At 35.3% G+C, this 17,937-nt stretch overlaps 1 protein-coding gene across 3 annotated transcripts; it reads left to right on the plus strand.

The window, feature by feature from the left end:
- Window positions 1-554: 554 nt before the first annotated feature.
- On the plus strand, window positions 555-12,647 carry LOC128858741 (ras-related protein RabX-like). 3 transcript variants are annotated; one of them, XM_054095229.1, is made up of 2 exons: window positions 555-1,209; window positions 10,963-12,647. In XM_054095229.1, exon 2 carries the CDS (start codon window positions 12,030-12,032, stop codon window positions 12,486-12,488), a length of 459 nt encoding a protein of 152 aa, XP_053951204.1. In that variant the 5' UTR covers window positions 555-1,209; window positions 10,963-12,029; the 3' UTR covers window positions 12,489-12,647. The 3 variants fall into 3 exon arrangements, with proteins under 3 accessions (XP_053951204.1, XP_053951205.1, XP_053951206.1); XM_054095230.1 differs by having other exon boundaries at window positions 555-754; XM_054095231.1 differs by lacking the exon at window positions 555-1,209 and adding an exon at window positions 1,348-1,842.
- Window positions 12,648-17,937: the final 5,290 nt, after the last annotated feature.

Here is a 17,937-nt window from a genome sequence, read left to right on the forward strand (position 1 = left end):
AAAATCTCTGTTTTTTTTTTTGTTTTAGTGTAATGAAAATTTTGATGCCCTTATAAAAACCCTGTTTTACGCAAATATCAAAGAATTTGAATTTGAATCAAAAAAGTATTATTGGCCGCTACCTTTTTTCTCGTATCACGTACGCTAAACTTACCCACAATTTCCTACTAGTACTTTTCACTACACACGGCAACATCACACACAACTTGTTCGCATGGAATTCTCCAGTGAACACAACTTGTTCGTTCCAGTCGTGGAACGTGTGCTGCCACATGTTACTTCATGAGTTTGACTGTGAAATGTAAATGAAACTGGTAAACCACAAAATATTATAAATACTAATAGAAAATACACAATTTCTTTAAATTTCTTTTCCAACTCTAACTGGCCACATATCACCTATATTTTCGTTTATTGTTTTTTTTTTTCAATATCTCCAAACGCAAACACAAAGCCAGCGTTTGGCTACAAATAACAACTGTCTGTTATCTGGCAACTTCTTTCCAACCTATTTAATTTTGCCGGCTTGCAACCACAACGCACTTTTGTACTTCTATACGCTTTTGTATTCAATTCGAATAGAGAGCTTGAAGTAAACGAATCAAATTTTCGCGTACGGTTGGGCGCGAATTACCGAAATATAAACATAAACGGTGTGCGTGAGTGAGTGTTTGTATACGTGTGTAGCCCAGCAATTGAGCGGTCGCAAATGCAACAATAAAATACAAAATACAAAATATAGCAAAAAAATAATGTAAGAAAAATGCAGTCAAGTTGAATTTCTTATTGTTTATCGAATTGCTTTTGAAATATTTGCCGCATTTTAATTTTTGGTGTGATTGTGTTTTCGAAACGCTTTTGAGAAACAACAGCGCATTTGCTATATTCAATCGGAATGGCAAGGGAAGTGTAAATCGGTACGCTGTAAAGGTACACACCAGGTTCGAATACAAAAAGTGCAAGTGTGCGGTGTGGGGCAAAGTGAAACGCTAGAAAGAAAGAATTTGAATTGAAAAAGCAGCGGAAAGTGCAAAGGAAGCGTCGAAAAACTGATTGCTGTGCGTGTGCGTGTGTGAGCTCAGTAGCAACAGGAGGAGCCCTACAGTGCATAAACAAAATATCAAACGTTAAGTGTTGAAGTTGTACCATTGGAAAGGCGAAAAGCAAACAGTAAAGCAGTTGCTGCTGGTGACAAACATCAAGTTCAATGTAATTACGATACGAAGAGTTTGTTTTTTTATTTTTCTACACATTTTTACGTGCACTTTATATGAAATTCAAATATGCCGTAAACGCAAAGCAATAGATCAAGAAAGAAAGAAATTGTGCAGTGTGCAACAATATATTTCCTATGTGCATATCTACAATTAACAGCAAAATAACTTCGTTTGTTTTTATTTTATTGCACTGCATTCCTTGACTCCACAGCAACGATATTCCACCGCAATCCTTTATAATTCTCCTTTCAACCGCACAACACACGATTATGTACAACAATTTTTTGCATTTCCTACCAATTCGCGTTTTCCTTATGCAGTTTTATGTTAAAAAATCCAGTTTCATTTATTGTGTTTTTTGTGCGTTTATTTTTGCTATTAATGTATGTACATATGTGGCTATGAGTTAGTGCCTTTTTTTATCGCCGAATGTCATGGAATTGCGCTCAGTGCACAACATTCCGCCACACTTCCTCCATCCTTATCGCACGCGCAATTTAAGAATTCATGCACGATCATCTATGCTACTGTCGTACTTTTCGCGCTGGTGTTCGGTTTGAGAGCGGTTTTTGATTGCATACATACATATATAAAGAGAGCACGGGGGAAATGGCATAGGAATATCGTGAGTTGGAATTTTTTCGCCTTCTAACTGCTGATCATCAAGTTATTTGTTGTATGCTCGTCTATCGTTTGCTAGGTTGGTTGGTTGGTTGTTTGGACGGTCGATTGGAAGTTAAAAGATCGGTTCGAAAGCGATTGTTTGCATTTACTGTCAGATATATTGTTATTGTTATTATTGAGTTGAGTCTTGAACTACACCGGTTTGTGTTGGCTCAATCCAATTTACGGTCTTTGCTATTCTGTTTTAACAGTGGGCTTAACATTTAGGGCTTGTGATCTGCATGGCCTGACGGCACATGCGATTGTGCAAATCGATTTCTAACTCGCCGTTTATGCCCAATTAACATTTGAGTTTGCGTTTACAGCGAAGTTAATTTGAGAATTAATTGCGTTTCGCAACTCGAATCTTGATTCTTGGTAGCAACTACAAAAAACACTAAAATTAATTTTTTTATTTTATTTTGGAAACCAACCAAATTTAAGAAAATGTAGTTCTCAACTTGAACTCAAATTTTATTCCGGTTATTTAGAATGTTCGGTAACAAATTGCCCGCAGTTTTCTTTAAATCCGCATTACAGTTAAAAAATTCCAGATTGAAGTTAAAAATGGAGCAAAATTTTATTATTTTGTGAAGGCGTGTAGCGTTTGAATATGAGTTAAAGTTATGGTATTTTTGTCGGCCTTTTTTTTAATGTACAAAGTGTGAAGGCTGATAATTTCTTTTTTGTTTTTGCAAAAAAGTCTTTTGAATACGTAGGTTATCAAATGTAAAATACCTTAAAAAAATATATAATTGGCGCGTACAATATTGTTAGGTGTTTGGCCGAGCTGCTCCTTCTAATTTGCTGCTCGGGTGCCAAAATTGTTAAAATATAGGCAGAACCAAGGCGCATTCATTAAAGGTGGTCACACTAGACCAACAACAATGTTTCGTACGTTTGATGGTCAGAGCAGAGCATTGATAAAGTAGAAAACAAAGAATGAATTCGCCTTGTTTCATTCTGGGCTGTCAGCCACATGGACACGGCAAAAGAAAAAAAAAACAATCAGCTGATTTAACGATACCCATGTTAATAGATTCGCCTTGGCCAGTATGGTATGCGGACGGTATCGCAGTAGTGGCAAGGAACTAAAGGTATCCCTTTGAAACCTTTGCAACATTGAAAGTCGGTCAAAAGGAGTAGGCCTTAGAATAAATGAAAGCAAAACTCAATAAGTGAAGATCTCGTGCAGCGAAGAGACAAAATCTGAATACCTTTTGAGGTAGTTCAACACATCAAATATTTGGGAGTGTTAATAAAAAATACCAACAGTAGTCACAATGCAATAGAAGACAGAATATTGGTAGCAAACAAAGCATATTACGCCCACACAAAATTACTGAAGTCTTAACTACTGACACGTGAAAGTAAACTCCGCCTCCACCTGTTAATAATAATATTTCCGGTGCTGTCGTACGGCTACGAGTGTTGGACAATGACAAGCAAAGACGAAAGAAGCTCAAGAGTGTTCGAGCAAAAAGTGCTCCGAGGGAGTTTGGTCACATACGTTGCAACGATGGCACGTATCGAATATGCTACAACGATGAGTTGTTGAACTTATGCCGGAGAGAAGATGCCGTGAAACACATTAAATACCAAACACTTCGATGGTTAGGACACACTGTGCGCATGGGAGACAGCCGCCCTCAAAAATCATTTTTAACAATAAATTCCCTAACAACCCGTGCCCGATGACGTCGAATGTTAACCACCTGGCTTGAACAAGTCATAGTCGACCTGAAAGAGCTACGAGTTAGGAGCTGAAAGTCTATTGTGCTATGAACCGTGTAGATTGGAAGAGGAATGTGAGCTGTAATCGTGATGATGATAGTCAGAATAGTTACCCATCGACACCTCTGGAATATTCATATATTGCGACCAAAATGCATCGACTGGAACCCATACTGACCAGTTTTAAATAATTTTGGCACCCTTGTCGTGAACTATATCATAAAATTATTTAAAAAAAAAAGTGCCGATGGGTTGTTTTGTTGTAATTAGCATTTAAGAACAAACTCATGTTAAATGAAATAATGAATTCCTTATGGTTTTTTGTTTTTTTTAATTAAGGGTTTGCTCTTTATATACCATATTTTTATATAAAAAATATTGTGCGATTTCATTTTCTAATATTTAATATAAAATATGCACGTATCAGTGGCCCATAGCAATTACTAAGTAGAAAATAATCCTCATGAGCCCAACGTAAGCTACGCCAACCACAGAATTTCTGTCCAAAACTTTGTGTCACTTAAATTTTTTAGTGTTATTTTATTTATTTTAACCCTAATCCGATGTCGTTCCACTTGGCACCTTAGTCCCATGTCGATGGGTCCGCGCTTATATCTACTAAAAACGCCAACAGAAAACTAGAACAAATTCATAAGGGATCTTCTAAGCTTTAACTAAACATATCCGAAGAGATTTTTTCCAAATTTTTTATTTTAATAGTATTTTGTCATTTGTATGAAACATGCACCGTACAGTGGTTTCATAAAAAAAGGGTTGGGCACGAACGACCATCGACATGGGCTTAGGTCATTTATATATTATCAAAAAATAAATTAACACCTGTGGGTGTAAATACCATTTTGCTTCACTGCACAGAACCTACCTTATCTGCCATTTCGCTGAGCCAGTCGCCTACAATTTTTCGAGTCACTTTTTTGCGAGTTCGGTGGATGTGAAAATTTGTATTTAAGCCAAAAGATATTCCACAGAAGGCTCAAAGCTAACTGAACTAGAGTTGAAAGAATCTAAAAAGTATTCTTACATTTCGCGTTGCGTAATTTACGCTTTTTGGATCCTACCCTACATATGAAGCCCGATGCTTATTGACCAACTTAAAATCATTGCAAAGCAGGAGAATAATCCTATCTTTATCTTTAATTTTTTACTTAATCCGTGGAGCTGTTGACTGTCCGGTGCTTTTTGAGAGGATTTTCTTTAATAATCAAAACTCTGCGTAGATCGGAGTTCTTCTATGTTGGTCTGTCAAAATCCCTTTATGCTCAGAATGCTGCTTTTACTAGAACTTTAATTGAGTTCAATAAAATCTCTAAATTTGTTGAGACAGATTTTTCATTTTCAAAAGATCACCTATTAAAATCTTTGAATATTTATTCTAAATAGTTTAATTCTACTTTTTTTATTATTGCTTACTAGCAAACCCTGCCCCCTTCGCTGGGCACACTAAAATAGAATAGATATGGTTTAGAACAGAAAATATATGATTTTCATATTATTTATTTCTTTATTCTTTATTCAAGCGCTTTGGCATAAACAATATTTTTTGTTTTTCTATTTGTTTTTGAGTAAATATAAAATATAAATTGAAAATCAGGAAAAAAGAAGATTGTTTTTAAATTTCAAATCAACGCATATGAATAAACAATCGTCTTTTTTCCTGATCATCCATGAATTTTTCGTTTCAATTTATATGTTTTATTAAGCATTGGAGCTTTTTTAACCATTATCCATTTATATTTTCAAAAAAAAAAACGAAAAAAATTTACACATAATTTCATTCGGATTTCACATTAAATTCTCAAATTTCGTAAGAAATTTTTCACTGTTCCAAAATCCACTCCAAAAAAATTCACAAACAATTTTACATGTTGCACAAACGCTCCGGCTTTGAAAGTATTCGATGCGGTACCAGCTGGTGGTAGCAGAGGAAGAGGAAGGCCTCCTCTGCGTTGGAAAGATCAGGTGGAGAAGGACTTGGCTTCACTTGGTGTGTCCAACTGGCGCCGGTTAGCACGAGAAAGAAACGACTGGCGCGCTTTGTTAAACTCGGCCAAAATCGCGTAAGCGGTTATCGCGCCAATTAAGAAGAAGACTTACGTTTTTTCCTTATGGCATCCAAATCAGAAAGAAATATTGACACATTGTAACTCACACTGTCAATTTGACAGTTCAGTTCCGCCCCAAGCGTTAAAAAAGTAAGCGACATTATGGCTGGTTCAAAAGAACGCTGTACCCCATTTTCAATACTTACTTAACAATGTGCGTAAGTTTGGTTTAATTCGGGTCAAAGGCACGGCGGGTCCACGTTCATTTGATACCCATATTGTACATACACGTCCGAAGGTTACCCGGGTCCACGTTTTGACCTATATCTCGAGACCCTATCTACTAATAGGTATTCAAACTATACGGAAATCATCTTCAATACCTACTTAACAACGTGTGTAAGTTTGGTTTAATTCGGTTCAAAGACACGGCGGGTCCACGTTTTGGCATATATTTCGAGACCCTAGTCATCAATAGGTATGAAAATTACCCCGTATTAAAGCACTTATCAACAGCTTTCATTTGATATCCATATTGTACAAACACATTCTAGGGTCCACGTTTTGGTCTCTATCTCGAGACCCTAGTCACGGAGCGGATGGAAATACTCTGAACTAAAGCATTCACCAACAGCTTGCATTTGATACCCATATTGTACATACACATCCGAAGGTTACCCGGGTCCACGTTTTGACTTATATCTTGAGACCCTATCTACCAATAGGTATCCAAACTATACGGAAGCCATCTTCAATACCTCCTTAACAATGTGTGTAAGTTTGGTTTAATTCGGTGCAAAGACACGGCGGGTCCACGTTTTGGCATATATTTCCAGACCCTAGTCATAAATAGGTATGAAAATTACCCCGTATTAAAGCACTTATCAACAGCTTTCATTTGATACCCATATTGTACATACACAACCAAAGGTTACCCGGGTCCAGGTTTTGACCTATATCTCGAGACCCCAGTCACGGAGCGGCATGAAAAATACTCTGGACTAAAGCATTCACCAACAGCTTCCATTTGATACCCATATTGTACATACACATCCGAAGGTTACCCGGGTCCACGTTTTGACCTATATCTCGAGCCCTATTTCCAAAATAAAATATAATCCATGTTACTCGTGGATGATGTAGCTTTCGAATGGTGAAAGAATTTTTAAAATCGGTCCAGGAGTTTTTGAGCCTATTCATTACAAACAAACAAAGTTTTCCTCTTTATAATATTAGTATAGATTAACCTTAAAATATGTCCACTTAGCCTATAAGAATCTATTACATTCATTGGCTTAATACATAAATAAATAAATTTTCTCTTAAGCCGCATCAGGCATATTCATCGTTTAACATCACTTCTGGATGACTTGGGTAATTTTACAAAGTTAATCTCAGAAATGTTTACTCGTACTTTACAGAAATATTGTAGTCTGGAGCTCACATTTGCGCCTTTATATATTCTTGTATTCACAACAATGCTGCCAGGATGAAAAATATTATTAATCTCAGTCGCATGTTTGATAACATTTCAAAAATAAAATTCAAATAAAATACTACATACCAAGTAGAGAACCATACCTACATATTTATCAGCCATCTGAGACTAATTGAATTTTGGTTTTTTGCTTTGTGATGTTAACTTAAGAATTGTAAATTTCCCAAAGGTTTCAGATCTTATCGAAGATTATCATCATCATCATAGCGTCACAGTTCTGGGTGAATAATTGCTTCCGTTACAATTCGCCTCCGCGTCACTCGGTGATCAACGTTTCGTTTGATACCAGATATGCCCATAGCTCCAATGTCGCCTTCAAAGTCATCTCTCCCTCGTTTTTTCGACTCTTCTGTCGCCTTGTACATTTGTTTTGAAGATTTGCGATGTTTATGTTTGATGTCAAATTGAGATCTATAAATTTCGCCAAGGAACTTTGTCCAAAGCATTGTTGAGCAACATTAACACGGTTTTTCTGCTGTGTGCTCCACTGTTGCTTATTTGGCATCTTTCTCGGAATCCTGTATATCTGATTTTAAATTTGGTAATCTTATAGTTACCATACAAATAAAAAGGGTCTTTCAAAAGTTATGCCTAGATGTGAGTAGTGAATAATATCTAGACGGACGGTACCTGTTTTTTATGACATCTTTGACATTTCTCAAGTAGAGATATGCACAGTTTTATACGATAGAACAAGGGCTTGAAATTATTGAAACTTTTTATGAAGATAGCCGATCTTTAAGCTCAAAATATCGTCCCCATGAGTCGACAATTCAAAGGTTGATGAAAATGCTAAGAAACTTGTTGTGCCGAGTATAGAAAAAGGACTGCCTGACCTGACCAGTCTGTTGAGAATATTGCAGCTGTAGCGCAAAGTGCTGCTAAACAACCTGCAATATCGATATCTCGACGTTCTCAACAATCAGACACTCCTTGACGTTTTGGTGGATTTTAACTTTAGACGTCATGGTGGACATTTAAATGCTGTCTGTTTTCACATTTAATTAACTGTTACGAGTCTAAGAACACTAAGAGCCTACTCAAATTAAGTGGGAAGGATCTAAAAATCGTAGTGGGTGTCCTATCTGGGCATTGTCTAATAGGAAAACATGGCAGCAGATTAGTTGCACTATCAAATGATTATTGGAGAAGCTGTCAGGATATTGAAGAGGAAGAGACAGTCGAACACCTTCTATGCAGGTGCATGGCACTGTGTTGAAGACGGTTTAGATTGCTCGCTTTTCTGGACAATATTGCACATGTTGCGGACCTCAAACTAGCTAATATAGCCAGCTTACTAACGGCCACTCAATGGTTTAGAGAGGGCCAAGTAGAGTAAGGACAGGAAGATAGTTCCGCAGGTATCTCAAGAAGTCTCTAACTGGCTTAGGTGTGTCGAGGGACAGCCACTTCTCCTAATCTAAACTAACTGTTCAGATCCGAATTTTGAATAAAAATAGTTGAACCTGAAAGAATCATAATATTTATTTGTCTTATTTTAAAGCAACATATAGGCTCATCTTTTACAAAAAACCCTTTATATACCGATATCTGAAAGGCATTTGACAAGATCTCTCTTTTAATCTTATTAAATAAATTTGAGTAATTGAGCTCGCATTCGGCTTTTTAGTCTGGCCAAACACATTTCATTCTAATAGAACTTTGCTTATTTAAATAGAAAATTGTAAATCCTGCGCCTTCATGGCAACGCCAGATGTACCACCTCGAGGTTGCATCCTTAGCCCACTTTTGTTTGCTCCTCTTTTTATGACGCTTGACATCTGTTAACAAATTTGTTGATTTAGGTGTTGTTTTTGGGTTGAATTTTTCACTGGTTGATTACATCTGTTATGTGCTTCCAAAATCCTCCTACACCATTAATCCATTATATATCGCTTTGAGTTGCTCACAACTTGAGTATACTTCTTTCACATGGAACCCCATTTACAGCTATCGTAAAACTGCAAAAAAAAAATTCATTCGTTTTGGTTTAAGTTTCCTTAATTTAGCTCATCCTTGCCATCTTACTATCTTTTCTCTCCCATGCCACCTTACTAAGCTTATCAACTCACGAACTCTTGAAACCAGAGAAGTCTATAGAAGACCTCTTCGGTTGTTTACGTTTGCCGTTGATCTCATAGTTGGTTTTTGGATAATTCGGATCTTTTTGAATTTTTAAGAACTTGAGAACTTAAAATGACAATACAAAACAGAAATATTCTTGGAATAATTTTTTTATTATGGTCTTGTAGATAATTTCATGGCATTTCGATTTTCAATATGATAGCCGGCATATGTCCATCGCGGCTACGAGTTACATGGTCCATTCGAGCAGTCCAATTTTTTACCACTTTTTCCAATAAATATGAGTAATATCTGAATAATAAATCTAAATGAGCCGAATAAGCAGAAATGCGACGCAAACGATGGTCATTTGGCTTGAATTCTTGCATGAGCTGTATATTTTAGGCAAGTAAGCAAAGATCCTGACGTAAAATGTTCTACGTAGTAGAAGAACAAAGGCCAACAAGTTGAGAACGCCGAAGAATCAATATTCCGCCATCTTCTTCAACTCCTACTCTATGAACTGCGCGAACAGATTTGTTTTTTTTTTTTTGTCAAAGTAAATTTCCACAATTTGGACGCGTTGTTATTGCGTTAAACGATTAATGATGACTTGCTAAACCTTCCTGAACAGAGATGTTAGCACAGTTTGCCATTCTCAGCTGTTAAATAATAGTTTTCATGCAGCTAAGAAAACACTCGAGATAACCATTGTGCTCACAAAACCCTTATAGTTACACCGATTAGATCAATACTCGTATGAAGGAAATAAAATCGAAATCGAATATGTGTTTGCTTCTTCTTCAGCCCGCCTTAGATCTTGCCGAATCACTCCAGCTATTTTAAAACCTCATAAATTTTGTGTACCTGTGCAGTATAATTTATTTGTTGACAGTGCCGTTTCTCTATGAGGTTTCGTTAAGAGCTAACATCATCGTCTGACGAGTTCGGCGCCTGAGAATAGGGCGGCATATAATAACAAATTTTAAATAAGGACTCTTTCACTGCTCATTTAAAATTATACCTCGCTAATACCTCGCTCAAAATTCCACTGCAATTTGCATAAATTTGTCTTATTTATCATATTTGGCTTTTTTTTCTGAATTTAGTAATCTTCACTCACCTGGAGCCTTCTTAGCTTTTTGCCCATTGTAGAGGCTCGAACAAATCAAACAGCTTTTGTTGCAGTTCTGCGCTAACGTGCAATCATACAGGTCTATCTGTTAACAGCGCGCTGTTAATGGCTGCAGCTGCTACTGCTACTGTTGGCAACAGCAGGAATGTCTGATTTATATTATCGTTGATCGAGGACTTGAACATTTTTTCACAGAGAAGGTTAATGCAACAGCATCGCCAAAGCCGTGCGAATCCAGTTCGAAGGTTAGCAGTGAAATATGTATGTGTGTGCATACATATTTCTGTCTGCAAGGATTGTGTAGCAGTAAAAATTAATCGCGAAAAGTTGGGACGGGGAAGCTAAGTGCCAGGAAGTGTGAAAAATTTACAAAATCAATAATCAAATGAACAGGTTTTAAATGGAATAGAAGTAAATAAATATAATTGGTGCGAAAAAGTATTGAAAATTTTTCAGCAAATTGCTGACAGTGAAAATGAAAACAAGTTTCGGTCGTTTCTTTCCTTCTTGCCACGCTGCTATTGTATTACTGCATCCTTGCAAGTACTTTGTGTTAATTTTTCGTTTATTTTTTTATTTTATTTGCAGCTCAAATTGGAAAACTTGCATTCTTTGTTCAATTGGCGCATACCTTTATGTTTTTAAGGGAAAAAGTCAAAACGATTTGCCAAAAAAAGATAAAAATTTACGCAAGCAGAGTGTAAGTGATGACGGAAAAATTTTTTTAAAATAAAACGAGTGATGAAACGAAATGCCAAAACAAGTTGAGAAAATTGAAGAATTTCAGTGCGGCTGCGCGACGACGAAAACGAAGCGTGCGCGTAACAGAGACGAAACGAGTATGAAGGCGAAGTGAACGGCGCGAGAGTACGAGTGATCGAGCGCGAACGAGCAACAGCGAGATTGAAGAAGAAGCATAATTGCACTTGGTTCAGCAGCGAGAGCAGCAACGCGGCAAAGTTTTGTCTGCGTATGTGTTTGCGTGTGTATGTGTGTGTATGTTGAGAAGAAGGTGCAGCGACAGTTGCCCCAACAGCAGCAATAGCGCCAACAACAAATGCACAATAAGTAAGCAGAGCAAACAATAACAATTGGCGAGTTCGATGCAAAGGAATTTAAACGAAAAGCAAAAACCAAAAAAAAAAAATAAGAAAATACAAAATTCAAATAAAAAAGTGAGAGGTAACGAAGAAACACTAATAAAGACAGGAATTTTTGTGCGTGAAAAGCGAAAAAGTGTACGAAAGCAGGCGTATAATGTAGCGAAAAAGTGCGTTTGTGATTTTATGGAACAACGATAAGTTTCGTCACTCAAGTGTCAAAAGCAGAAAAGTAAGCGAAAATATACATAAATGTTTGCGGAGAAAATAAATTTCTCATTAATTTGTTGTATTGTTTTTTTTTTTGAAAATTATTTTTAATTGCTTATGTGCGCTAACTTTTTTTAATTTTCGCATTATTATTATAATTTTTGTTGCTCAATGAATTTTCGCTACACAAAGTGTAATTAAGCTACATTTTTTTTTGATTTGTTGCCAAACAAGCAGAGAAAAAAATGAAATAATTAACAGTTTTTGTTTTTATTTACAAATTAAATCACATCAATTTCAATCAAATAAATCACATTCTTTCAATTTCAATCCCTTTTGGAAATTATGAAGAATAATCAAACGAAAACCTCAAACAACAATAACACCAATAACACTAATAACAACAACAACAACAGCAACAGTAAAAATTTAAATTACCTAAATAACATCAATAAAAAATTCAATAACACCAACAAAGTGAACAAAGCCACTCAATCGACCACAAGCAACAATACTAACAACAATAAGAACACTTATCATATAAATAATAAGAACAAAAAAAATAACAATAAGCGCACACTACGATTGGGTCGCAATAAAATGGGCGGCCGCAAGGATGTGCGTCGCGGCCTCGAGCCACTGGAATTCGAGGAATGCATTGTCGATAGTCCAGAATTTCGTGATAATTTGAATCGGCACGAAAAGGAACTGGATCACACTAGTCATCAAATCAAGCGTATCATCAAGGAGGTGAAAGATTTGATGAGCGCCGCTAAAGGTGAGTCGAGAAAGAAAGAAAAATAAAAAAGAAAAAAAGAATGCAAATGCACTTAGACAGTTGAAAATATAAACTGTACATTATGGTAATGAATATTAATTGTATGTTTGTTTAAAGAGCTCAAGATAGCAAAGGAGGAAAAGTTTGGGACAAAGTGATCGCTGTGTAGTGGGGGAAAAATTACGCAGCAAATTTCAAAAATTACACTCAAACCTTAGAACTCCTCATTTTTCATAAAAAGTAAGAGACAAAATGCGTAAATTTCAGCCTCGCGAAAAGAATTTTTGCCTCAGCTTAAATGAATTGGGTTACTTGTAGTTGAAATCAAACTTTTAGGTTGCAGCTCTTAAACTAAATTTACAAATTTTAAAATATATACATATGTATATATAATAAATATAATATTATATGAATCAAGAAATGCATAATTTTTAGTGTTAGGGTTAAAGTAACATATATAGCTAGTGCATTAAACTGGATCTAGAAATTCATAATTAAAAAAATATATATACATATACATATATGTGTATGATATATAAAAATTTCCAAATTATTTTGAGGCTTTGAGTTGGTAGCCTCAGGGTTAAAGTATCAAAATAACTGGTATGCTACTTAATTTGGAAATGCATGGTTTAAAAAAAATTACATGGATCTATGAGCTCGTAGTTTTAAAGTTAAATTGAAAAAAAGCTTGTTTACTAGACTAAAACTGGAAATTCATAATTTTAGAAAAAAAATTTTTAAATTATGTTAAAGCTATCCGTTAGTAGTCTTATGGTTGCAATAAAAAAATTAACTAGTTTACTAAACTGATTCTGGCAATTCATAATTTTGGAAAAAAATTTTTTTTTAAATTATGTTAAAGCCATCCGTTAGTAGTCCAATGGTTGAAATAAAAAAATTAACTAGTTTACTAAACTAATTCTGGCAATGCATAATTTTGAATGGAAAATATTAATAAAGAATTTTAAAATTTATCTTGAGCTCATAGTTAATATAGTAATGCCAGGGTTAAAGTATACAAACTAGCTAGGTTACTAACCGTAATTTGGCAGTTCATAAATATAATTTTTTTTTAATTTCCAAAATTAAAATATAAAAATTAGCTAGTTTACTAAACTAAATTTGGCAATGCAAAATTTTTAAAACAAAATATTAAAAAAAATTTCCAAAACTACTTTGAGGCTAGGGATAGCAGTCTTAGGGTCAAAGCATAAAAATTAGCTAGTTTACTAAACTAAATCTGGGAAGGCATAATTTAAAATACAATTTTTTTTTAAATTTCCAAAACTACTTTTGGGATATGAGTTAATAGCCTTTGGGTTAAAATATAAAAATTAGCTATATTAGTTTACTTAACTAAATCTGGAAAATATTAATAAACAATTTCCAAAATTAAATAGTTTGAGGCTAGTTGAGTTAGTTGACCAAAATTAATTTGGAAATGCGTAATTAAAAAAAAAAATTAAATTAAATAAAAAATACATTGTTAAGAATTTTCTGCAAAAATCTTGTCCTACACACTAAGATAATCAAACTAACTCAAGAAGGAAAGCCTCCTGATGATTTAAAGAGCCTATAGTTTCTCTCATTTCGTTCTATAAAAAAACTATGTTTGTCCGCATTGAAAAGCCCTTTATGTCAGTATATGAGATAAAGTGATTTGTGTAAATGTGGAATAGTACAGTGGCAGAATTCCTTATGAAGCTGCGAACATATGAGCTATTCATATACATAAGATGTGGGCATGGTTGTTGTCTGAATTCATCATTATAATTGGATATGGAATGTCAGTCTAAATGGGAGTGTGACCGCCATAACTTGCAAACTATTTGACGAATCGATTCTAACAAACTGCATTGTATGGGCCTCTAATATTCATAATACGCAATGTATGCAATAAAATGTATAGTCACCACTATTAGCTATAATGGTTGCAATCTTTGAACCATACTTTATGTTCATTTCTGCACGCGTGTGGAAGTATCGGCCCTAAATTCGCACAATTTGCATTGATAACTGTTTGAGCGTCCATATTTGTTTTCCTTTGAGTTTTTGCCCAACTATTGCCCAAACATTTTCACTCGAGTTGGCTTTAGGCGACTGTGAAGTCTAATCCAACATATCAATACCATTTTGGTGCTTGCACTCTATACACCTGCGGCTTCGATACTGGGTAGTTCTTCCAAATATCTTCAAAGCTAATGGCAATGAGACTTTTTGGTACATTTTATTTATCAAAACTGCATTCGAATTTGCTGCAAACGCAAATAAACGGTCAAATCATTTTTCGCAGAAGCAGCCTAAAGCGAAAAGATCCTAGCAATCCAAAATAAGCAGAACACCAATATGGTTACAATGGATGGGTCCAGATAAAACGACCATTTTTGGGTAATACAATTTTTTTTTCAGAAAGAAAAAATAAAAATCGATCGATCAAAGCCTGGGCTTTTATGTATTGAAACAGGAACCAAAATTTTCAAGAATATTCCTTTACTATTATAGTTATTCAGCAATCTTGGTTACGTATTCAAAAAGTGTCTTTTTTAGAAATATACAAATATTTACGTTCTTGTTCCCTGTTATATCGTTATGCTCCTTTCTTTGAGGGTGTATTTCTCAATTCATTTTGAGCGGAAGAACTTAACGACAGATTGGATGTACGTTCAGAAGTTTATACGAGGGGTGCGTTTTATATGTCGGGATTAGAAAACAAAAACAAATTTTAATCCTCGAAAATCACTTTATTGTTTTTTTACTTTTGCATGCGTTTGAACCAATTGTCGAAGCATTTTTGCCACTCTGAATGAGGTACCTCCAAAACATGCATTCTGAATGCCGCAACCGCTTCTTCAGGTGTCGAAAAACGTTGACCTCTCAGTTTGTTTTTTACGTACGGGAATAAAAAGAAGTCATTCGGTGCCAAGTCAGGACTATACGGCGGATGACCAATTCGATGTTTTGGGTGCTCAAAAATGCAGTTGTTTGAGCCGATGTGTGAGAGCTCGCACACAACAACAACAACAGCTCGCATTGTCCTGGTGAAGAGTGATCCGTCTTTGGCGATTGGTTTTCCTAATTTCTTGGAAGACAACTGGCAAACAAATGGTTGTGTACCACTCAGAATTTACTGTTCTGCGTTGTTCTAGTGGTACGGTTGCGTTCCAGTTTTTCCGAAAAAACAGGCGACCATTTGCTTGGAAGTGCTGCGTGCGCGAACAACTTTTGTTGGATTTGGCTCATCTTGAAACACCCATACAGTCGACTGCTGTTTACTTTCGGGCTCATACGCGTAAATCCATGATTCATCACCTGTCACGATGTCATAGACGTGTTTCGAAGCCCCGCGATCGTATTTTTTGAGCATTTCCTTCGACCAATCGACACGAGCCTTTTTTTGAGCTATTGACAAATTGTGTGGGATCCAACGCGAACAAATTTTTTTGACAGTCAAATGTTTATGCAATATTGAATGTATGCTGGTCCCACTAATGCCTAAGATTGTCTCAATCTCACGATAGGTCACATGACGATCTTGCAATATCAGTTCGCGCACAGCATCAATGGTTTTCGGAACAACAACAGATTTTGGACGACCTTCGCGAAATTCGCCTTGGAGTGAACTACGACCACGATTGAATTCACCATACCATCGATAAATACTGGTCCTTGATGGAGCTTCATCGCCAAAAAATGAATTAAGTTCATCCATGCAATGTTGCTGAGTTAATCCACGTCGAAAGTTGTAAAAAATAATCGCACAAAAATGTTCAGGATTTAATTACATTTTTGGACCGAAATGAATCTTTTAAGTTACTGTAAACAACACAAATTGCGCTGGTATTTCAAAACGTTCTGAGTACGTAAAAGCCAAAAAATGTCAAACTTTGCGATACAGCTGTCAGTTACCAGATTGCAACACCAGGGTTGTCAAATCGCGACATATAAAAGGCACCCCTCGTACTTTAAGAAAATGTAAAAAAGTAAATATTGTGCCAGTTACAACTAGACATAACCTCTTAAGATGTTGTTGTAACAGCACACATATTCTCCATAATTGTTTTGGGGAATACAGCTGGAGTGACAGTCTATGGCCAGACCGGATATAAATTCGGGTCGTTTCTGTCACGTGAAATCGATTGTCGCGGAAAACACTTTTTAAGATCGTATCTTACGAGGGGTTCAGTAGATTTTCTCTTTTAGTTATTGAATTAAAATTTTTTGTAGGTTTCTGAAAATTACCGTTAGTTTATTGCCGATTTTGTGCCTTTTAAATTACCTTTACTATAGAGCACGAGTGTGATGAGCAACAACTTTTATTTAAGAAACTTCGCAGCAATTGAACCTTATTAAAATAAGATGCTGGGTCAGCTGCACGGACGGACATAAACACCACGATTCGTCTCACTATTTTCAATTCATTCTGATGATGTAAACAAAACATAATGTAGCGCGTGTCAAAAGAGATGCACATGAAAATTAAAAATTTCCCACATGTTATAAAGAAAACAGAATTACTTGAAGATCGTGCAATTCTGGAAAATCATTAAGTTCAATTTAATCACTACCCTACGTAGTTTCAAAGCTATTGCGCTTTCGCCTTAAGTTATTGTATATTAAAATACCTCACACTTTGGTTGGCTGCAATTTGAATTGTATGGCAATTTTTTTTTCAATTTTTCCTCCTTTAATTTTCTCTTTTATGCGCCTTAATGAAATGTAAAATAACTTTATTTGCCTTAACCACAAAAACTATAGTAACAACAACAGTAAGAAAATAAATAAATAATAATAAAAGGCGAGTAGAAAAATAGCACTTTTGCTTTAGTCACAAGCCGACAAATATGCATCTAAAGAAATTTGCGAAATATTGAATTACAAAATCTTGCATAGCAATGCAATTGCAACAACAATACCAGCAGCAGCAGTAGCACAGCATACATGCATAACAATAATTATCATAACAGCAACTGCAACATGCAAGCGGAGAGTGAAAAATAGTAGCAGGAGCAGCAGTACTACGAGTATCACAGCAACAAATAGCAGTCGACGTCATTCAAATGCCACGCTGTTTTTGCAGTGTACAGTGCAGTGGCGGCAAATTATGAATAGTAAGAAAAATATTGTATGTTCTTGAAAACAAAGTTTACAAAAAAAAAAAATAATGAAGCAATAAAAATATTATCCGCACTTTTTGGACAGTGAATGTCACAAAAAATCGTACAGAATTTTTTTTTTTAATTTCAAAAAGTTGAAAAATTTAATTTAAAAAACAGTTGAAAAGAATAATATGCAACAAATTTACTCAAATAATTAAATGAAATAATTTTTTCACAGTGACTGTAATTATAAATCATACAAAGGATTTTGCAAAATTTGCTATGTCTACTTTTTTTTGTTAATTTACTATTAAAATGCAATAAATTATGAGTAGTGAGAAAAAATATAAATATTTAAAAAAACAAAATTACAAAA

The sequence above is a fragment of the Anastrepha ludens genome, chromosome 3, assembly GCF_028408465.1.
Source record: "Anastrepha ludens isolate Willacy chromosome 3, idAnaLude1.1, whole genome shotgun sequence".
Taxonomy (NCBI): domain Eukaryota; kingdom Metazoa; phylum Arthropoda; class Insecta; order Diptera; family Tephritidae; genus Anastrepha; species Anastrepha ludens.